Source organism: Mya arenaria, chromosome 7 (genome assembly GCF_026914265.1).
Source record: "Mya arenaria isolate MELC-2E11 chromosome 7, ASM2691426v1".
NCBI classification, from domain to species: domain Eukaryota; kingdom Metazoa; phylum Mollusca; class Bivalvia; order Myida; family Myidae; genus Mya; species Mya arenaria.
The window spans coordinates 10,047,272-10,067,599 of record NC_069128.1 but is presented as its reverse complement, the minus strand read 5'-3'; the positions used below and the strand labels follow the sequence as shown (position 1 = coordinate 10,067,599).

The 20,328-nt window shown below is 34.8% G+C and overlaps 1 protein-coding gene across 1 annotated transcript; it reads right to left on the bottom strand.

The window, feature by feature from the left end:
* Positions 1 to 8,736: 8,736 nt before the first annotated feature.
* LOC128240493 (uncharacterized) lies at positions 8,737 to 12,567 on the bottom strand. The gene is made up of 4 exons (XM_052957144.1): positions 12,321 to 12,567; positions 11,060 to 11,229; positions 10,179 to 10,301; positions 8,737 to 8,838 (listed from the first exon to the last, which is right to left on the bottom strand). The coding sequence occupies exons 1-4, from the start codon at positions 12,565 to 12,567 to the stop codon at positions 8,737 to 8,739; spliced, it is 642 nt and encodes a 213-aa protein (XP_052813104.1).
* Between the last annotated feature and the right edge of the window lie 7,761 nt (positions 12,568 to 20,328).

Below are 20,328 nucleotides of genomic sequence, written 5' to 3'. Positions count from 1 at the left end.
CGATAAATGAATAAGCTTGTGATAAAAACTTTTCTACCACTAAATCGTTTCATTCTGAAGAGCTATGGCAGTACCATATGTGTTGATATTATTTAGGTCACCGGCCTATTGTTTACATACGTTCTTGAACCGAACATGAGTACCTTTGTATATCAAACAACGCAAACATGTTCTTAAAAACCAAATATCGTACAGCATTGAAGAATATAACGTTACATTCAATCATTACTAATTATCATTAAAAATGAAATTGGCTAAGTTCGGGATTGTCGAAATGCAATAGGTGAGGGTACAACATCATAGGTACGCTGTTTGTAGCTTATAATGTATGGGGTATACACCGGCAGTGGCTTCTTACATCAAAGCAGCGATCTCGTTTTGTATGAAGCCATTGACGGTGCATACATGTTTTATACACACTCATATACTATCAATGTTACTAATAATACATAAATACACCTACACATCATATTCATAACTATATTTACTACAACAATCAAGACGGTTATACATGGAGACACTGACGATATTATGAATCTGTCCTAGGTCCAATTTCCACCAAAATTCGTATTCAGACTGCGTATGGAAACACGATTGACAGGATATATTGAAATCACCAGTTTCACCGACGGCGGCAGTAGGTGCAAACAATATGGCATCCGAGTGTGTGCTGCTTTTACCGACAGCAACATTAGTAACGTCTGTGGAAGACAATTAAAGAAGTCCAATGAGTACAATACAGATCATTCAAAACATTGTAGGTACAACGACTGTGCTAAGATCTTGCGATGTACTGTTATTATTTCATCCCTATAATTGATAAATTATACCGTCGATCACTAAGTACAAGTTCATACGTTTCATAAATGGTTTAATGACGACATAGTAGCTTGCAGCTATTCGATTTTACACGAAATGCAAATGCGCTTTGTAAACATCAATCGATTTATTTACAATTCACATTTAGATAATGAATAATTATGATCAGCAAAACAAGTGTTTCAATCAAGGCATTAGTTTTCATACATACCTTTTTTCTGCAAAACAGTGTTACCTATTAGTGAATGCAACTAAGATATCATATTTAAAAGTATATTATCACCTGTAGGGTATGCAATTACTTCTTCTTCACACAGGTGCAAGTTCTCCGTTATCCCAATCAGCTGCAATTGCACGTAACGTCCAATCAATGGTCGGTCAAGGTTGAACGTATTTATACTTATAAGTGGTAAAATTGCCATCGCCACCTAGGAATCCCGCCTGGTTCATCGAGTCCAAATTTTACCGAATGTCAGTCCAATGTTCTTTGATCGGTAACCCATAACTGTAAATTAAAATGCGAAAAGGATGTCTTAGGCATCATGTGAGGCATTCATGTGCATAGTGTATGAGCGTCTTTATTGAATTCCACATGATAGCTTGTTATCAAACTCAAGATAGAAGCGCAGACCATAGGTTTCACGAGACACAGAAACTTTAGTGAGTATTTATGTATTTGATATTGATTTGAAACATGTTTGTGATGTCAATTGTTTTGTGCCTTATATTGTTTATTGCACTGTGTAACATATTTTTTTCTTCTAGCTCTCCATTATTTAAAGAAAGGGTCGTCCAATATTTTAATAATGAATAGTCATTGTTCACATAATGGACAGTCAGTACAAAAAGTAATTTGGTCTGATTAACATACTGTAGAATCAAGTCGTGACTTTACAGTTATTTTCATGTTCATGCTATCACAATATTTAAAAACTATGCACCTATTTGAAAAAAAAATACAATTTTGAGCCCTTATTATTTAATAAATTGAATTTTGAAAATGATTATTTAAATTTTAACCAAAATAATAATTAATATGAATATAAGCGGATTGATTTTATTTCGCATGCTTATTATCTGTTGAATGTATGTTTTCTTTACAGTGTCCTTTACATTCCGTTTTTATTGTTTTAAGATTCCATTTCAGAAACGACTTCGGAACACAAAGTCAATGCATATATCGGAGTACTACGAATTTGTTATATTAGATTAAACATTTCTTAAGGAACATGTATATTAAACTTTTGAATACAACATTGTGTGTATGATAGTGTGAATTATAAATGTGACAATTGATATCTGCTTACTTTTAAATGCACAACTCAGCTCGTGCACATCTTTTCCGAGTGTACATCTGGTCGAATTCCAGCATATATCATCCAAATAAATCATTCAGAGGTCGTATTCAATAAGCATTTAAGTATAAATGTACAACTTAATGAAAAACATTTTTTTTCTATTTTGAATTTGAAGGAAAAAAACAATATTTGTACACCAAAAATATGAAAATAAGCAAAAACATGGTCGTTACAATATATGCATGTGAATAAATCTGATGAAAAGTAGCGGGTATTTAAAATGATCGATGTAAAAAATTACGAAATTCTCACTAAGTTGAATTGTTTTAAGAAACTTATTGAATACGGCCCCTGGACTGTTAATGTTTAAATGGTGAAACTCAATCAGCAATTGTTAAGCAGCAATTTAATCCCAAAACATGTGTACTGATACATTCATTAGGGGTATCATGAGGTAGTTATATTCTATGACCAGTCATACATCTGAGGCCTTCGAGACAGTATTTATAATTAATGTAAGGCTCTTTTCTATCGAACTTCTTAAGTAACATAAATTACAAAATTTCATTAATTTATAGCTTAATGATACAACGAGTATTATATAGAGTTATAAACCGCATGAATAATAAAACAAAGATATTTGTAGCTTGCGTAAACAAACAGCTTAGTCTTCAGTTATAAAGAGAAGCTTGAAGTTAACTTATGTGTGCTCTGTTTCGATTGTCGCTTGATATCTAAAGCTCAATAAGATTTAAGTGAAGAGCATTATGGGAAATATAAATATAGTCATCATTCATCCATTTTGGATTTTGATTTGTAATTCTTTTTTGGTACTGCCAATGGGATATGGCATTTGCTACGAAGTATGCAAATTGAAAACATATATACTTTTTAAATGAGTATTTGATTAGATAATATTTTTTGGATGATTTTAACAAATAAGAAAGATATAACACTTTGTGAAAAAAAACTAGCAAAATAACAGAAATGCCAATTCATGATAATTAAACTGAATGCTTCTAGCGCAATGTTTTGAAGCGAAAACAAATCGAATTGATAGAAATTAATTATTCAATGTAAAAAGCAAGACATAGTGTGAGCGGTCCCATTTGTTGCATTTTAAATAAATTTGATGAACAACAATAATAGTTTTATGCCGTTAAAGGTTACAAATGTATGGCTATCTCAACAAGAAATTTAACACATTTTAGATGAACCATGCACAAATTTATCTTATCATATAATCGTCTAGACGGTAGTGCTCAGTTTCAGGGCTAGCTGTTGTGGTAATTCTGAAATGAAATAATATGACACCTAAACATGTAAATTGAGGCAAAATTGACAACATATGTGAAAAAGAAACAAGTAAACTTTGAAAGCCATCTTTCGCACAGCTATCGTTTATTCTCGGTTACATCTTAATTGGGCATTGCGTTTTCAAAACCTAAAAATAGCATTTACATGATAAAGTAGGTGAACACACGTCGTCTTTATTCTACAGTATGTTAATCACACCAAAACTTTTTCTATTGAGGGCTCGTTATGTGATCAATGACTGTTATCAACATATTGGACAGTCCATTCTTCAAATAATGGTGGTTAAGAAGCCATAAAAAACAAAAACGAATTACCAGAACCTATGTAGAGTTAAGAAATAATGGATGACGTAAAAACATATTTTGAATCACGATTAAAATCATATTTACTAAAGCATTGGTGTCTCTTAAATCCGATGGTCGGCGAATGTGTTATTGAATTGAACCTTTTCATAAAAATAACATATGGTTTTCTATGACAACAACTTACCGATATATCAAATCTGTAATGCAAATACTTGAATTTGACCCACACATTCTTGAATGTTCAGCACAAGCTCCAGGATTTCGATAATCTCTGCATGTATACACACTAGCATTCTGCTTTTATGGGTTATATGACAAATGCTGACGAGATTGACTTAGTAATAGTACAACATGAGGCGGCCAGAATTATATCCGGTTCAACAGGACTAGTACTTTTCACCAATTGTTTATATTGAAACTGGAATCGAACCACTCAAAAAGGCGACGTACACATAAACTTATCCTGTTTTACTAGATGTTTCACTCTCTTGCACCAGCATTGTTAACTTCGCTTATTCCAACAAAAGTTGGCGATACTACTTCGTATTATCCTCGAAATGCAGCTACCCTTCGGAACTTTCCATTCAAATAACAGTTGTTGATGAATTATTTTCTGCCATCAACTATATCCACATGGAACGCACTCCCGGAAGAAATTCGTTCATCACCATCCGTGCCTTCTTTCAATTACAATCTTGATAATAACATACAACACGTTCCTGAATTTTACTACTGGTGGTGACCGCAAATAGTGTGTCAATCACGCGTGGTTGCGTTTGCACTGTAGCAATCCTAATGAGCATCTATTTTCAAAAGAAAATATTGTCTACAGTAATAATTGTCAATGTGGTGAAATTGAGGACTCCTTCCACTGTTTTCTCACCTGTCCATTACAACGTCTAAAAAAATCATCCCATTGGTAAGTTATCCACCGTTGGTCATTTGCCTCTTCATCTATTACTCTCTAGATCAAAGGAAGCCTCATATAGAACGAACAAACTTATCTTTTACCACTTCCAGAACAGAAAAACGTCGTCTATGTGTTGAGTAAAATAAAGACGACGATGTTCCATTTGATAGTTAACAGCTTGACGATTGGTTGCTTTGATGGTTTCTTGTGAAACAGGTACATTTTCGTTTTGTACGTTGATAATTTTAAGCTCAATTTGAATGCAGTAATTCAACTAATGTTCAATGCAAATTAGACACAGTTTGTTTGTATGTTCAATCATTTTGCGTGTATACTGTAAAAATTATTGTTCTCCTCAGGTGTTTGTGTCCTGAAGGACAACTTACCCTTTATTACGAATGCAATTCACAAAACATAAGGGCACTTTCTCATTTAATTGGAATACTTTTTTGTCTTAGCAGTTTGAATTTCCGTAATTAAATCTTTTTTGCAACTATATAGCATTCACAAAATAAAACAAACACATTGGTTTAGAAAAATGTTAAAACATTGTACTCGAAACATAAACTTACTCGTATAAGCTAGGTAATAATTGAGTTGAGTTTAATATATTATATCGGACTTAGCTTCTTCTTTTTTGTCAATGAGATGAAAATATAATTAACTATACTACACCAACTACTTTTACTATTACTACTACTACTACTAATACTACTTTAAATAATAATAATGATACTGGTAATAATATCATTAATAATAATAAGAATAATAAAAGAAATATATCACGTTAAGAATGACGTGTTATTTTTATGCGAAAATGAGAACATGCAATATCTGTTAGATATGTCTACAGGAACGAGCAATGTAGCCCTCGTTAAAACTGCTTTTCGGAGTAGCAACCACCTAGATTCCAAATGGCTCGCTCCAAAGGGAGTTAATGATGATAGGGACACTAATATGCATAACGGTATGTGTTTTCACAAGTATAAAAGTGTACCAGCCGTGGTGGGGGGTTGACCTGGAGCAAGAATACTACATCACTAGTGTCGTGAGTATCTGATCATTAAAAAAAACATCCCTTTATCAACGCTACAAAACGAAAGGCACATGGAAAACCCAAGGAGCGTAATTATTAAACCATCATGTTTAAAGGCACAACATATACCTACCGAGATACGTTTAGAATATGATATTATAGATGATCATATTCATTCAATGTCCAAAAGGTGCGTTGAGTGTGAATTGTAAATGAAACGATTAATTTATACATAGTGGACTTGCATTTCTTGTAAAATTCAATTGTCTTTATTAAAGATTTAATGAAGCATATGAACCTGCTATTGGTGATCAAATATCGATTCGACCAATAATAGTACATCGCACGATCTTAGCACAGTCGAGGTACCTAACCCTTTCAATTTTTCAAAATGTGAAGGGTTTCATGAGAAGTGGTTGAAGACTTTTACGCATTTGTCGTTATTTTTTCATGCAGACAGGTCCGGTTAAAAAAACACATGCTCAGTCACTTGGAATGGATCACCAGTAACAAATGTAATATTGACCGTAGACCTTAAGAAAATGATAAACTATTTATCTTTCCTTGTCACATGTAAACATCACAGACTGAACATTTTCATTTTTCGCGTTCTATATTTAACCTGACTTCAGTATAGTGTGATCAATCAAGTAAATATATATACATAGCTTTTGTATTTAACATAATTGAAGTTATTTATTGGAAAAAAGGTTTGCATCATTGGTCTATGTATATAATATAGGGTTATTTATATATTCTTATTAAATCAGAGTATAGACCACATTCTACATCATAATGATATTCGTTTTTGTAATACTGGACATGTGCTACATTTCCTCTCACCAACACATATAAGATTGGGCTACGCCGATATTCTGCTCACAATCTTAAGTCTATCTACGAATACAGGTCACCTTGATAAACTAAATCTCAACGTTTTTTATACTGTATGAAATTAAGTAAGCATGGAGTCTAAAACTCGCTGTATTGTAATAAAACAATGTTCTACTAGAGACTTCTTATCTTCCATTTCAGTGTTGGATGAAATTGTTATTTAGTCCCTGTTTAACATAAGCTAGCACTATGTATTATAGTGAAAGAGCTATATTAATAAAACCTACACAAATCTCGTTATAACGAACAACTCTTGAATTGTGGTACATTTCTCTGTCATTCAATAAAGTAAAATATATTTTCTTATTGTACTTATTATCACATGTACGTAATAAGTTAATCAAATACTTTATAAAATTATTTTATTTAATTGTCTTGTAATTTACGCGTCCAAGCTCGTAATAAATAAAATCATTCTGTGTACAATCAAATATTGTACAGTATTGCAAATGTATTCCGTCCATGACATTACGTTTGACAAAACCTGAGATTTCATTACCATAGTTAAGAAATTAAGATAATCAAACGAATCTGACCTTTATCAAATAGAAAGGTCCGTAAATTTAAACAAATACTATTACTTTAAAGTGACACTCTTATTCAAAACTAATGCAGGCACATGTTTAACAAACATTAATTTTGACCGATTAAAATTTAACGACTTACTAAATAAGGCATTTATGGAATATATTAATAACTGATAACAATATTGTAACCGTGTGTTTAATAGCAGAAAGCGCAAAACTATTAAATGATTGGTGAATGCTTAAAAAAATATTGTGAGTTACTTTAGTCTCATAAGGTAGAAGCACGGTGTTTTATGCTCGTTTCTTTCAAATAAAACTCGGTATCCGTTATAAGAACCATTGTTTTCGACATGTATTCATCCTTTTTGGAATATTTAAACAACATCACAAATTGTGGTAAATCTTATTTTAAAAAAAATGTTTTTAATGCCTGACCTGCAGTTGTATTTTGTTCATCTGAAGATAAACCCACGAGAGTTAAACCCGTTTCCAGAGTTTGAAATAATTTAACAATAAGCATTTCAATACCAGTGTTATAAAAATGAAAATATGCCGGGAGCCCTCCTAAAGTTCATTACATGTATAGCAGACAAGATAAGAACAATAACATATAGTATACGAAAACATTTTTCAACGAATCTTGATAACAATAATACCCTTTTCATAGAAGTTAGACTCTTATTCGTTTAAAAAATATTGAGAACAAGAAATACACTCTCTTTGTCGTTTAAATAATACACATTCATACATTTAACATAAATGCTTGCAGTTTCTCTCGATTTAATTGATGAAAACATATATTTAATGATGACAAATGGATGTGCTTGAATAGATACAGAGTATTATTCGACCCACTTACAAAATGCGTTTCTTCAATGCATTTAGTATCGTTTTTCCGTACATTATTGTTATTGTTATTGTTTTTATTTACAATGTCTGTATTATGAAATGGCACAACAAAACACTCAGACCTTGAAGCTTGAAAATGTCCGGTATAAAATGTTTTATTTAACAGGGTATGTAAATATGGAACAATAAACGAAGTGCTTTACAGAATCACTACTTTTATAAGTATTTAATTCCTTAATAGCGTTTGGAATACTTCGTACTGTAATCGGTATCATGAAATTCTTGGAGCATCATTCTCTTCATAACGCTATTGCCTGTAATGCATCCTAGTTCCTTTTTTAACACATTTAAAAGAACCCAATGTGACATGAGCATTATGCATACTAGCAGATAACTTATGCATAGTCCAATACGATTAAGCATTTTAAATCTAGCTTGCAACTTATCATAACGTAGCCTATGTTTCCATATAAAACTTCCAAATTCTGACTTTGCAACACTAAGTAACACTATATTTTTACCCGACTTATCGTTTTATACCTTTTTGATTGTCTAAATATAGATCACGTGAGTGCGGTTAAACGCTTTGGAGGAAACGTAACGTATTTTATCTGTAATATATTTGATGTATCTAATCTGTTTATACTATTTAATACATGGTGCGATCTCAATAATGTAACAGTAAAAATCAACTATTAAGACAATATGCGTTATTGTGTTTATGTGTTTATTTTCAGGCAAAATTGCAAGTAAAGGCGTATGCAATGATTCTTGATCCGCTTTACACAATTATGTAATAGGTGTTGGGGTCGAGAAAGCCAAGACCTCCTTGCTCAATATGTCGGATTTCTGGCGACTTGTCGCAGGCAACTTGAAAGGCAATCTATCAATTAAAAAACAAAATCATTGGAGCATTTCATATGATCAATATCTGATGCTTATGTTTATTTCTGTTTGTTCTTCATAATAATATCAATGTTTAATAAAAACAAACAACTTATGTTACATTAATATATTTAATTGGAACGTAATGCTAACTTAATATTAAATCATGCGCTTGAATATAAAAATGTTTTCTTGAAACCATTTTTTCCTGCATATAACAATAATACCGCATGAGCGCCGCTGTTGCAGAAGCAAATTATGTATAGCATAACCTAATCATTGATCCAAAAAACATTGAAGTTTGTTAACGGGTTAATTGCAAAGTGCCAACTCGTTTGAGCGCTAGTTAACTGGCAAAAAATTTACTGATCCAGCCGAGGCGGCGATATTTTGACGTATTATGGTTGTAGCATTAGACTCTAGGTTTGTTTCTGTCTAATCTTGTGCTTTTTAACAGGGTCTTGATTAAATCATAGACGAGTGGGCTTACCCTGTTGTACCCATTGTTTTGTAAGAGTTATAGTGACACTTGTCATAAAAAACAGTTCAGCTTGACCGCTACACTTTCCTTTATATGCTTACAAGGTAATCATTATCTACATGTCGCATATAACCCTCTGTGATAGTAACAATGTCGTGGGTTCATTCGTTCTAGGGTTATTGTGTAGACACATTTTTTAGTTTTGCCGTGAAAAATGAACCTGGTATTCTTATAAATAGGATGATAAGTGTCATATGCAAGTCATGTACATCCTAACATGAAAGTATAATGGATAAAGCTCTTAAAACCATCGCCTTTGTTTTGACCTCTCGACAACACAAACAGTATACATCATTCGCTCCTAAAGTACAATCGATCAGTTTCATGGTCATAACCTCAACCATTTACTATTTATTGATTCGAAAACATATTAAGAAAATGTTGCTTTCATGCAACATTGGCTTTTAATATACCTACTCGAGAAGGGAGCCCCTATTAGTCAGGCAAAACATTCCGTTGTGGATTGACTTATTAATGTGCAGACATTATTTTCAGAAAGCTTTCGGCTTTGACTTTAGAGTCTGACCTGCTGAACAAACCTTCTCCTCAAACACAACATGAGGTTATTTTACTTGTTAAAGCTGACCTTCCTGTTAACATATATGGTCCTAAGTAAAATACTTTGGAGACGAAATATTCACCTACTGTACAACCAAAACATGGACACTATTTTTGTTGCGCTCATCCATGAAAATATTCAAACGTAAACTCTTGTATAAAAATAGTATATAATTTAGGATTTTTACAACAATCAAATCCTTTTCATTGAAAACTGTACATATAGACTTTATACTCACCTTGAAACCGTTGGGAATGCATTCGAGAAAAACGCCTGATAAGCCAGTGCCAACAGCATAAATCCCTTCCAAGTACGTACCAACTGCCGTATACGCCGGAATAGCGTTGCAATTACTCATAACCTATGCATAAATTGCAGTTATTCATAAACTAAACATATATTAACAATTCATATTTACTGCTTTTAAATAGGATCGAACTAGACATAATAGTTTAATAAATGGCTATAAATTCATAAATAATGACGGTATTATGATAATCATGTATTTAATTATAAATACAGAAAAACAGTTTCTTTTAATGTCATGTTGAGAAACACTGATCTATTTGCTGTTTAATTTCAAACTGAAATTAATTATGTATCGAAACATCGTACATAGGAGCTGACGCCAGTTGTGGCACGCACAAGAAAACGCAACTTACTTTGTATTGTTTTGATAATGAAAACAAAAATCATACTTTTCAAAACAACACAGCTACTACATCATTAATACCAAAAAAACGCTAAAAGCATGCAAAACATCATAAAGCGTTTCTCGAGGAACCTTTTGAGGTCAACATTTCACTAAAATTTCTTTACGTCATAACGATAGTTATCAGCGTTTCTCATACAGTTTGGATATCTGTACAAAAATGGGCTTTTATTCGTCAATATTAAAAAAACCCTAACATTTATTAATATATATGCAAAAAAATAACCAAGGATACCTTTCGTACTGAATCGAAAGGAACGTGCTGCATGACCTTTTACTCTGATCCAGACCAAACCCACATGATATTTATAACTAATCAGCATGTTTAAAATAAAACATTATGAAAGCAACAATGTTTTTCTGTTCATATTATTCAATAAACAGAAGGAAGTATTTCTGAAGGGTACCTGCATTCCTGGATGCCACAAATCAGGGGTGGTTACGTTGCAATTGTTTAAAACAAACGCTTCCGTCGAAGCATACGATCCAGACGAACAATTTGGAGCGTGACCATTGGCAACAGGCTGGCCATGTGACAAATCGCTGACCACTGAGAACTTGTTGCAGTCATGGTTTACTGCAACCACAATAAGGGCATATGTACATATACATTTGAAACAATAGAAATTACTTGGACTAGCTCAGGGTCCAGAAATATAATTAAGGTAAATTGTAAAGTCTAAATGATCAAGGCCAATCAAACTTTGAACAAGATAGACTATGCTTTAAGACACGGAATGGTCAACTCTCACAGTATAAACAGAGGCAAATGTGGTAATTACCCTGACTTGGTCACTGCAAACCAAGTAAAACATATCTAAGTTTTAAATCGATTTGCGCGCGCAGGTCTCATTAATGCCTCAAAATGTATCAATAATGCAAAATATAATACAAAAACTACATCGGAGTCAGCATCAATTGTTAGCAATTGAGCAGAAAACAAATTTTAAAACATCTGATCAACTAACAGACTTACTACTCAACGACCAGATACATACTATTTTATGAACGGCTTTCGATAATGTATTATGCGAAACTATGTGTTGATATCATTTATAAAGAGGATATTACATGAGTAATGTAAACATTATTAAGTGAGCTTGTTTGGAAATTGATAATTTCCAGTTCAGACAATTTTATCTTTTAACGCGTTTAATACGTTTCGTATTGATTGACAACGAAATGGATATTCTGTTTATATCATTAATATTAACAATAGATGCCAGTGTCCAATACATAAAACGTTGCTTTAAAAGACGTAGATTTTTAACGTTTATGATCTATTATTTCTACTCATGAACGTGAGGTTTGATAAAATTTTGAATAAAATTGATTCGGGAAGATATATAAAAATGATATTTACGTTCTACAGATAATACAAGGAAAATTTCAGAACACATTCACAGTCGTCAAAAAATCAAATATAAATGTTGTGTAGAGACACAGGGTAAGGGCTGATTCAGACGACAGGATGATTGAAAGGAAAACTACATTACTCTACCTCTGTTAGGCTTCGATTTATAACAACATAAAATTTGAGGAATAGGCAATATTTTAAGACTTCCATTTGGCACCAGAACAAAAATGCTGTGAATATCAGTTAAGGGCATTTTTAGATGCAACGGTCAATTTAAGCAAAAAATAAATAAAAACAAAAATATCTTTAACCAGGGTCGCTTGACGTTGTTGTTGGAGGCACTGTTGATGTTTGTGTTGTCAAAGGTGCTTTTGTTGTCTGGACCGCGTGTGTTGCAACTGTTGTCAGATGTTTTTCAGTTGTATGGACCGCTTGTGTTGCAACTGTTTGCGCTAACGTTGTGGTAAGGGGTGATCCTGCAAAAGTGTAATTAATCAATCGGTGTTTGTTATCTTCTTTTTGGCCCACCTCCTCTGATTTTAAGGGAAGCAAAACCATAAGACGTTAAATGAAAACCATTTTGAGCAGATAACTTAAAACAATTATAAAGATCAGAACACTAATCAGTATTACCTTTTTTTACAGAATGCAATTTGATTTGACAAACTGCCTATAGTTTGAGAACGGTAACAATGCGGTAAACTTCATCTTGCGTTATACTTAAGAAGAAAAAAACGTATGTATTGAACAATAAATTTTCTTTGTTTATTAGACTATTAACTCGTCTCCGTATTTTGCGTCACATAAAAGCGGTTTTTTTCTTGCTGTGTAAGATAAAAAAGGACTTCATTCTAATATAAGTGACTTTGTGAATCAAATGTCACGATGTCATTGCCTAATAAATGATCAATTGGATTGTACGTCCATTGGGTCACCATGAAATAAATCCACAACCACTACGAAAAATGCGTTTTAAGCGTACACTACTAATGTAATTAATATACGAAGTACATAATATTTAGCTTTTTTCACGCAAAATGATTACATGAACTGTATGTTTCAGGAACATTGTTGTAGCTCATCCGTATTAAAAAAATAGTATGCTTATGCAATTCACCAAAGACGCGGCAGAATGGGTTGTATTCATATCATGTGAAAATATGTTATATGCTTATCGATCATTTCTTATTCGCATGAATGCATAAAAAAATGCAAATTGTCGGAGCGATAAACTGATCTAAGTCAAACAATAACGTCATCTTCCAACCTCGTCATAAAAATAATACAGTTACGCTAAAGCGCAGACGCATATTCGCAAGGCATCGAGTGCTAGGTGTCGCAACTCTATAAAACACTGACGAATAACCGCAATACATCGAGTGCTTGGTGTCATTACTCTCTAAAGCGCAGACTTGTAATATCAATACATCGAGTGCTAGGTGTCGTTACTCTCTAAAGCGCTGACTTGTAATATCAATACATCGAGAACTAAGTGTCGTTTCTCTCTTTAGCGCTGAAGTTAAATCTCAATGCATCGAGTGCTAGGTGTCGTGATTCTCATAAGCGATTACGTTAAATCTCAATACATCGAGTTCTAGGTGTCTTTACTCTCTAAAGCGATTACAGTCAATATCAATGCATCGACTAGGTGTCGTTACTCTCTAAAGCGAATATTTTTAATCTCAATTCATCGAGTGCTTAGTGTCGTTACTCTCTAAAACGAATACGTTTAATCTCAATACATCGGGTGTTAGGTGTCATTACTCACTACAGCGCTGATGTTTAATATCAATGCATCGAGTGCTAGGTGTCGTTACTCTCTAAAGCGCTGACGTTTAATCACAATACATCGAGTGCTTGGTGGCGTTTCTCTCTTAAGCGATTACGTTTAATCTCAATACTTCGAGTGCGAGGTGTCGTTACTCTCTTAAGCGATTACGTTTAATCTCAATACTTCGAGTGCGAGGTGTCGTTACTCTCTTAAGCGATTACGTTTAATCTCAATACTTCGAGTGCGAGGTGTCGTTACTCTCTTAAGCGATTACGTTTAATCTCAATACTTCGAGTGCGAGGTGTCGTTACTCTCTTAAGCGATTACGTTTAATCTCAATACATCGAGTGCGAGGTGGCGTTACTCTCTAAAGCGATTACGTTTAATCTCAATACTTCGAGTGCGAGGTGTCGTTACTCTCTAAACCGATTACGTTTAATCTCAATACATCGAGTGCGAGGTGTCGTTACTCTCTAAAGCGATTACGTTTAATCTCAATACATCGAGTGCGAGGTGTCGTTACTCTCTAAAGCGATTACGTTTAATCTCAATACTTCGAGTGCGAGGTGTCGTTACTCTCTTAAGCGATTACGTTTAATCTCAATACTTCGAGTGCGAGGTGTCGTTACTCTCTTAAGCGATTACGTTTAATCTCAATACTTCGAGTGCGAGGTGTCGTTACTCTCTTAAGCGATTACGTTTAATCTCAATACTTCGAGTGCGAGGTGTCGTTACTCTCTTAAGCGATTACGTTTAATCTCAATACATCGAGTGCGAGGTGTCGTTACTCTCTTAAGCGATTACGTTTAATCTCAATATTTCGAGTGCGAGGTGTCGTTACTCTCTTAAGCGATTACTTTAATCTCAATATTTCGAGTGCGAGGTGTCGTTACTCTCTTAAGCGATTACGTTTAATCTCAATACTTCGAGTGCGAGGTGTCGTTACTCTCTTAAGCGATTACGTTTAATCTCAATACATCGAGTGCTAGGTGTCGTTACTCTCTTAAGCGATTACGTTTAATCTCAATACTTCGAGTGCAAAGTGTCGTTACTCTCTTAAGCGATTACGTTTAATCTCAATACTTCGAGTGCGAGGTGTCGTTACTCTCTTAAGCGATTACGTTTAATCTCAATACTTCGAGTGCAAGGTGTCGTTACTCTCTTAAGCGATTACGTTTAATCTCAATACATCGAGTGCTAGGTGTCGTTACTCTCTTAAGAGATTACGTTTAATCTCAATACTTCGAGTGCGAGGTGTCGTTACTCTCTAAAGCGATTACGTTTAATCTCAATACATCGAGTGCGAGGTGTCGTTACTCTCTTAAGCGATTACGTTTTACCTCAATACATCGAGTGCTAGGTGTCGTTACTCTCTAAAGCGATTACGTTTAATCTCAATACATCGAGTGCGAGGTGTCGTTACTCTCTTAAGCGATTACGTTTAATCTCAATACTTCGAGTGCGAGGTGTCGTTACTCTCTTAAGCGATTACGTTTTAACTCAATACTTCGAGTGCGAGGTGTCGTTACTCTCTTAAGCGATTACGTTTAATCTCAATACTTCGAGTGCGAGGTGTCGTTACTCTCTTAAGCGATTACTTTTAATCTCAATACATCGAGTGCGAGGTGTCGTTACTCTCTTAAGCGATTACGTTTAATCTCATTACATCGAGTGCTAGGTGTCGTTACTCTCTTAAGCGATTACGTTTAATCTCAATACATCGAGTGCTAGGTGTCGTTACTCTCTTAAGCGATTACGTTTAATCTCAATACTTCGAGTGCGAGGTGTCGTTACTCTCTTAAGCGATTACGTTTAATCTCAATACATCGAGTGCTAGGTGTCGTTACTCTCTTAAGCGATTACGTTTAATCTCAATACTTCGAGTGCGAGGTGTCGTTACTCTCTTAAGCGATTACGTTTTATCTCAATACATCGAGTGCGAGGTGTCGTTACTCTCTTAAGCGATTACGTTTAATCTCAATACTTCGAGTGCGAGGTGTCGTTACTCTCTTAAGCGATTACGTTTAATCTCAATACTTCGAGTGCGAGGTGTCGTTACTCTCTTAAGCGATTACGTTTAATCTCAATATTTCGAGTGCAAAGTGTCGTTACTCTCTTAAGCGATTACGTTTAATCTCAATACTTCGAGTGCAAAGTGTCGTTACTCTCTTAAGCGATTACGTTTAATCTCAATACTTCGAGTGCGAGGTGTCGTTACTCTCTTAAGCGATTACGTTTAATCTCAATACATCGAGTGCGAGGTGTCGTTACTCTCTTAAGCGATTACGTTTAATCTCAATACATCGAGTGCGAGGTGTCGTTACTTTCTTAAGCGATTACGTTTAATCTCAATACATCGAGTGCGAGGTGTCGTTACTCTCTTAAGCGATTACGTTGAATCTCAATACATCGAGTGCTAGGTGTCGTTACTCTCTTAAGCGATTACGTTTAATCTTATACATCGAGTGCTAGGTGTCGTTACTCTCTAAAGAGATTACGTTTAATCTTAATACATCGATTCCTAGGTGCCGTTACTGTCTTAAGCGATAACGTTGAATCTCAATACATCGAGTGCTAGGTGTCGTTACTCTCTTAAGCGATTACGTTGAATCTCAATATATCGATTGCTAGGTGTCGTTACTATCTTAAGCGATTACGTTTAATCTCAATACTTCGAGTGCGAGGTGTCGTTACTTTCTTAAGCGATTACGTTTAATCTCAATACATCGAGTGCGAGGTGTCGTTACTCTCTTAAGCGATTACGTTGAATCTCAATACATCGAGTGCTAGGTGTCGTTACTCTCTTAAGCGATTACGTTTAATCTTATACATCGAGTGCTAGGTGTCGTTACTCTCTAAAGAGATTACGTTTAATCTTAATACATCGATTGCTAGGTGCCGTTACTGTCTTAAGCGATAACGTTGAATCTCAATACATCGAGTGCTAGGTGTCGTTACTCTCTTAAGCGATTACGTTGAATCTCAATATATCGATTGCTAGGTGTCGTTACTCTCTTAAGCGATTACCTTTGATCTCAATACATCGAGTGCTAGATGTCGTTACTCTCTTAAGAGATTACGTTGAATCTCAATACATCGAGTGCTAGGTGTCGTTACTCTCTTAAGCGATTACGTTGAATCTCAATACATCTCGTGCTAGGTGTCGTTACTCTCTTAAGAGATTACGTTGAATCTCAATACATCGAGTGCTAGGTGTCGTTACTCTCTTAAGCGATTACGTTGAATCTCAATACATCTCGTGCTAGGCGTCGTTACTCTCTTAAGAGATTACATTGAATCTGAATACATCGAGTGCTAGGCGTCGTTACTCTCTTAAGCGATTACGTTTAATCTCAATACTTCGAGTGCGAGGTGTCGTTACTCTCTTAAGCGATTACGTTTAATCTCAATATTTCGAGTGCAAAGTGTCGTTACTCTCTTAAGCGATTACGTTTAATCTCAATACTTCGAGTGCAAAGTGTCGTTACTCTCTTAAGCGATTACGTTTAATCTCAATACTTCGAGTGCGAGGTGTCGTTACTCTCTTAAGCGATTACGTTTAATCTCAATACATCGAGTGCGAGGTGTCGTTACTCTCTTAAGCGATTACGTTTAATCTCAATACATCGAGTGCGAGGTGTCGTTACTTTCTTAAGCGATTACGTTTAATCTCAATACATCGAGTGCGAGGTGTCGTTACTCTCTTAAGCGATTACGTTGAATCTCAATACATCGAGTGCTAGGTGTCGTTACTCTCTTAAGCGATTACGTTTAATCTTATACATCGAGTGCTAGGTGTCGTTACTCTCTAAAGAGATTACGTTTAATCTTAATACATCGATTCCTAGGTGCCGTTACTGTCTTAAGCGATAACGTTGAATCTCAATACATCGAGTGCTAGGTGTCGTTACTCTCTTAAGCGATTACGTTGAATCTCAATATATCGATTGCTAGGTGTCGTTACTATCTTAAGCGATTACGTTTAATCTCAATACTTCGAGTGCGAGGTGTCGTTACTTTCTTAAGCGATTACGTTTAATCTCAATACATCGAGTGCGAGGTGTCGTTACTCTCTTAAGCGATTACGTTGAATCTCAATACATCGAGTGCTAGGTGTCGTTACTCTCTTAAGCGATTACGTTTAATCTTATACATCGAGTGCTAGGTGTCGTTACTCTCTAAAGAGATTACGTTTAATCTTAATACATCGATTGCTAGGTGCCGTTACTGTCTTAAGCGATAACGTTGAATCTCAATACATCGAGTGCTAGGTGTCGTTACTCTCTTAAGCGATTACGTTGAATCTCAATATATCGATTGCTAGGTGTCGTTACTCTCTTAAGCGATTACCTTTGATCTCAATACATCGAGTGCTAGATGTCGTTACTCTCTTAAGAGATTACGTTGAATCTCAATACATCGAGTGCTAGGTGTCGTTACTCTCTTAAGCGATTACGTTGAATCTCAATACATCTCGTGCTAGGTGTCGTTACTCTCTTAAGAGATTACGTTGAATCTCAATACATCGAGTGCTAGGTGTCGTTACTCTCTTAAGCGATTACGTTGAATCTCAATACATCTCGTGCTAGGCGTCGTTACTCTCTTAAGAGATTACATTGAATCTGAATACATCGAGTGCTAGGCGTCGTTACTCTCTTAAGCGATTACGTTGAATCTCAATACATCTCGTGCTAGGTGTCGTTACTCTCTTAAGAGATTACGTTGAATCTCAATACATCTCGTGCTAGGCGTCGTTACTCTCTTAAGCGATTACGTTTAATCTCAATACATCGAGTGCTAGGTGTCGTTACTCTCTTAAGCGATTACGTTATACATCGAGTGCTAGGTGTCGTTACTCTCTTAAGCGATTACGTTTAATCTCAATACATCGAGTGCGAGGTGTCGTTACTCTCTTAAGCGATTACGTTTAATCTCAATACATCGAGTGCTAGGTGTCGTTACTCTCTTAAGCGATTACGTTTAATCTCAATACATCGAGTGCAAGGTGTCGTTACTCTCTTAAGCGATTACGTTGAATCTCAATACATCGAGTGCTAGGTGTCGTTACTCTCTTAAGCGATTACGTTTAATCTCAATACATCGAGTGCAATGTGTCGTTTCACTCTAAAGCGATTACGTATAAATTCAATACATCGTGCGCTGGTTGCCGCAACTCGCTAAGTGTATTATCACAAAAGTTCGCGGTGTGGTTGCCGTTACTACTTTTACGCTTGGTAGGCAACTGTTTTGATATTACCTTACACAATGTCTTTTGTTCAACTTGTTAATCAATTTCAGTTTCTTAGTACCTCGTTTTGCATTTATTTTCACAAGTTTATCGTCATGATTTGATTGCATCCTTAACAATTGAAACCGAAGTACTAGTGTTTCAAGGTCAAAACAGCGTGTTTGTAATAGTTTTATCGATACCATAATTTCATATTCTTTTTCTATACATTCTACCCCTTTAAAGGCTTCAAAATATATAGAGTCCCATGGCATCAAATTTCACAGTATTTTACATCGAAAACCTTTAAACGATGCAACATAAATTTTAGTAGGGCAATTTTAATAAGCGTGAAAATTTAATCCTTAATGAAGTATCAATGATCAATTTCAGTTCACTACATATGTCCGCTTTGATATAACTGCTGCTACTGGTGCTGCTTATTATCTGCTGGTGGTTAAGTTTGTGGTTTTGGCGGTAGTGATGATGATGATGATGATGATGATGATGATGATGTTGATGATGATGATGATGATGATGATGATGATGATGATGATGATGATGATGATGATGATGATGATGATGATGATGATGATGATGATGATGATGATGATGATGATGATGATGATGATGATGATGATGAGGTATTACATAACATTTACAAATTTATTAGTTTACTGACACATTCAGAATATGCTTGGCAATCACGCAGAGGCGTCGATGAGGACAAATACTGGTATTACAAACCTTGTTCACATCTATGTCCATGAAAGCCAGGTTGGCATTCAATACAATGGTATTTGTGGGTGTATGGGGATTTTGTACATTTCACAGCCCTGTCATTGCAATGTTGTCGAACTTCGTCTGGTGAGCATTTGGGAAAGTCTTCAACAATGAAGGCTGAAAAAATAATTATATATGAGGTTTGTAATAACTTTTGATGTGACGTCATTAATGAATAGCGTTTTATATTGTACAATTGTGTTGCGATGTGGTATGAATTATTACGTTTAAGCGTTTCATTTAGCTGGGAAGTATTGACTTAACGATACGGTCAGTTTGACAGGAGATGACCTCTAGATGATTGAGCATTATAATGAAGGTAAAGTTATCCATTAGAAAGGATTTACGGTTTAGACCGTGATGTTAAAGCAGAAAATTGATTTAGTACAGTAGTCGGGATATACCTGTTTTCTTTTATTTTGAATATTGTACATATTGAATTTGTTTGTGTTATAATGATAGCTTTACATGTTTTGATAAAAAAAGTATAATTATATGAGATATAATATAAGGAAATATAGTGAATATATTGATTAGA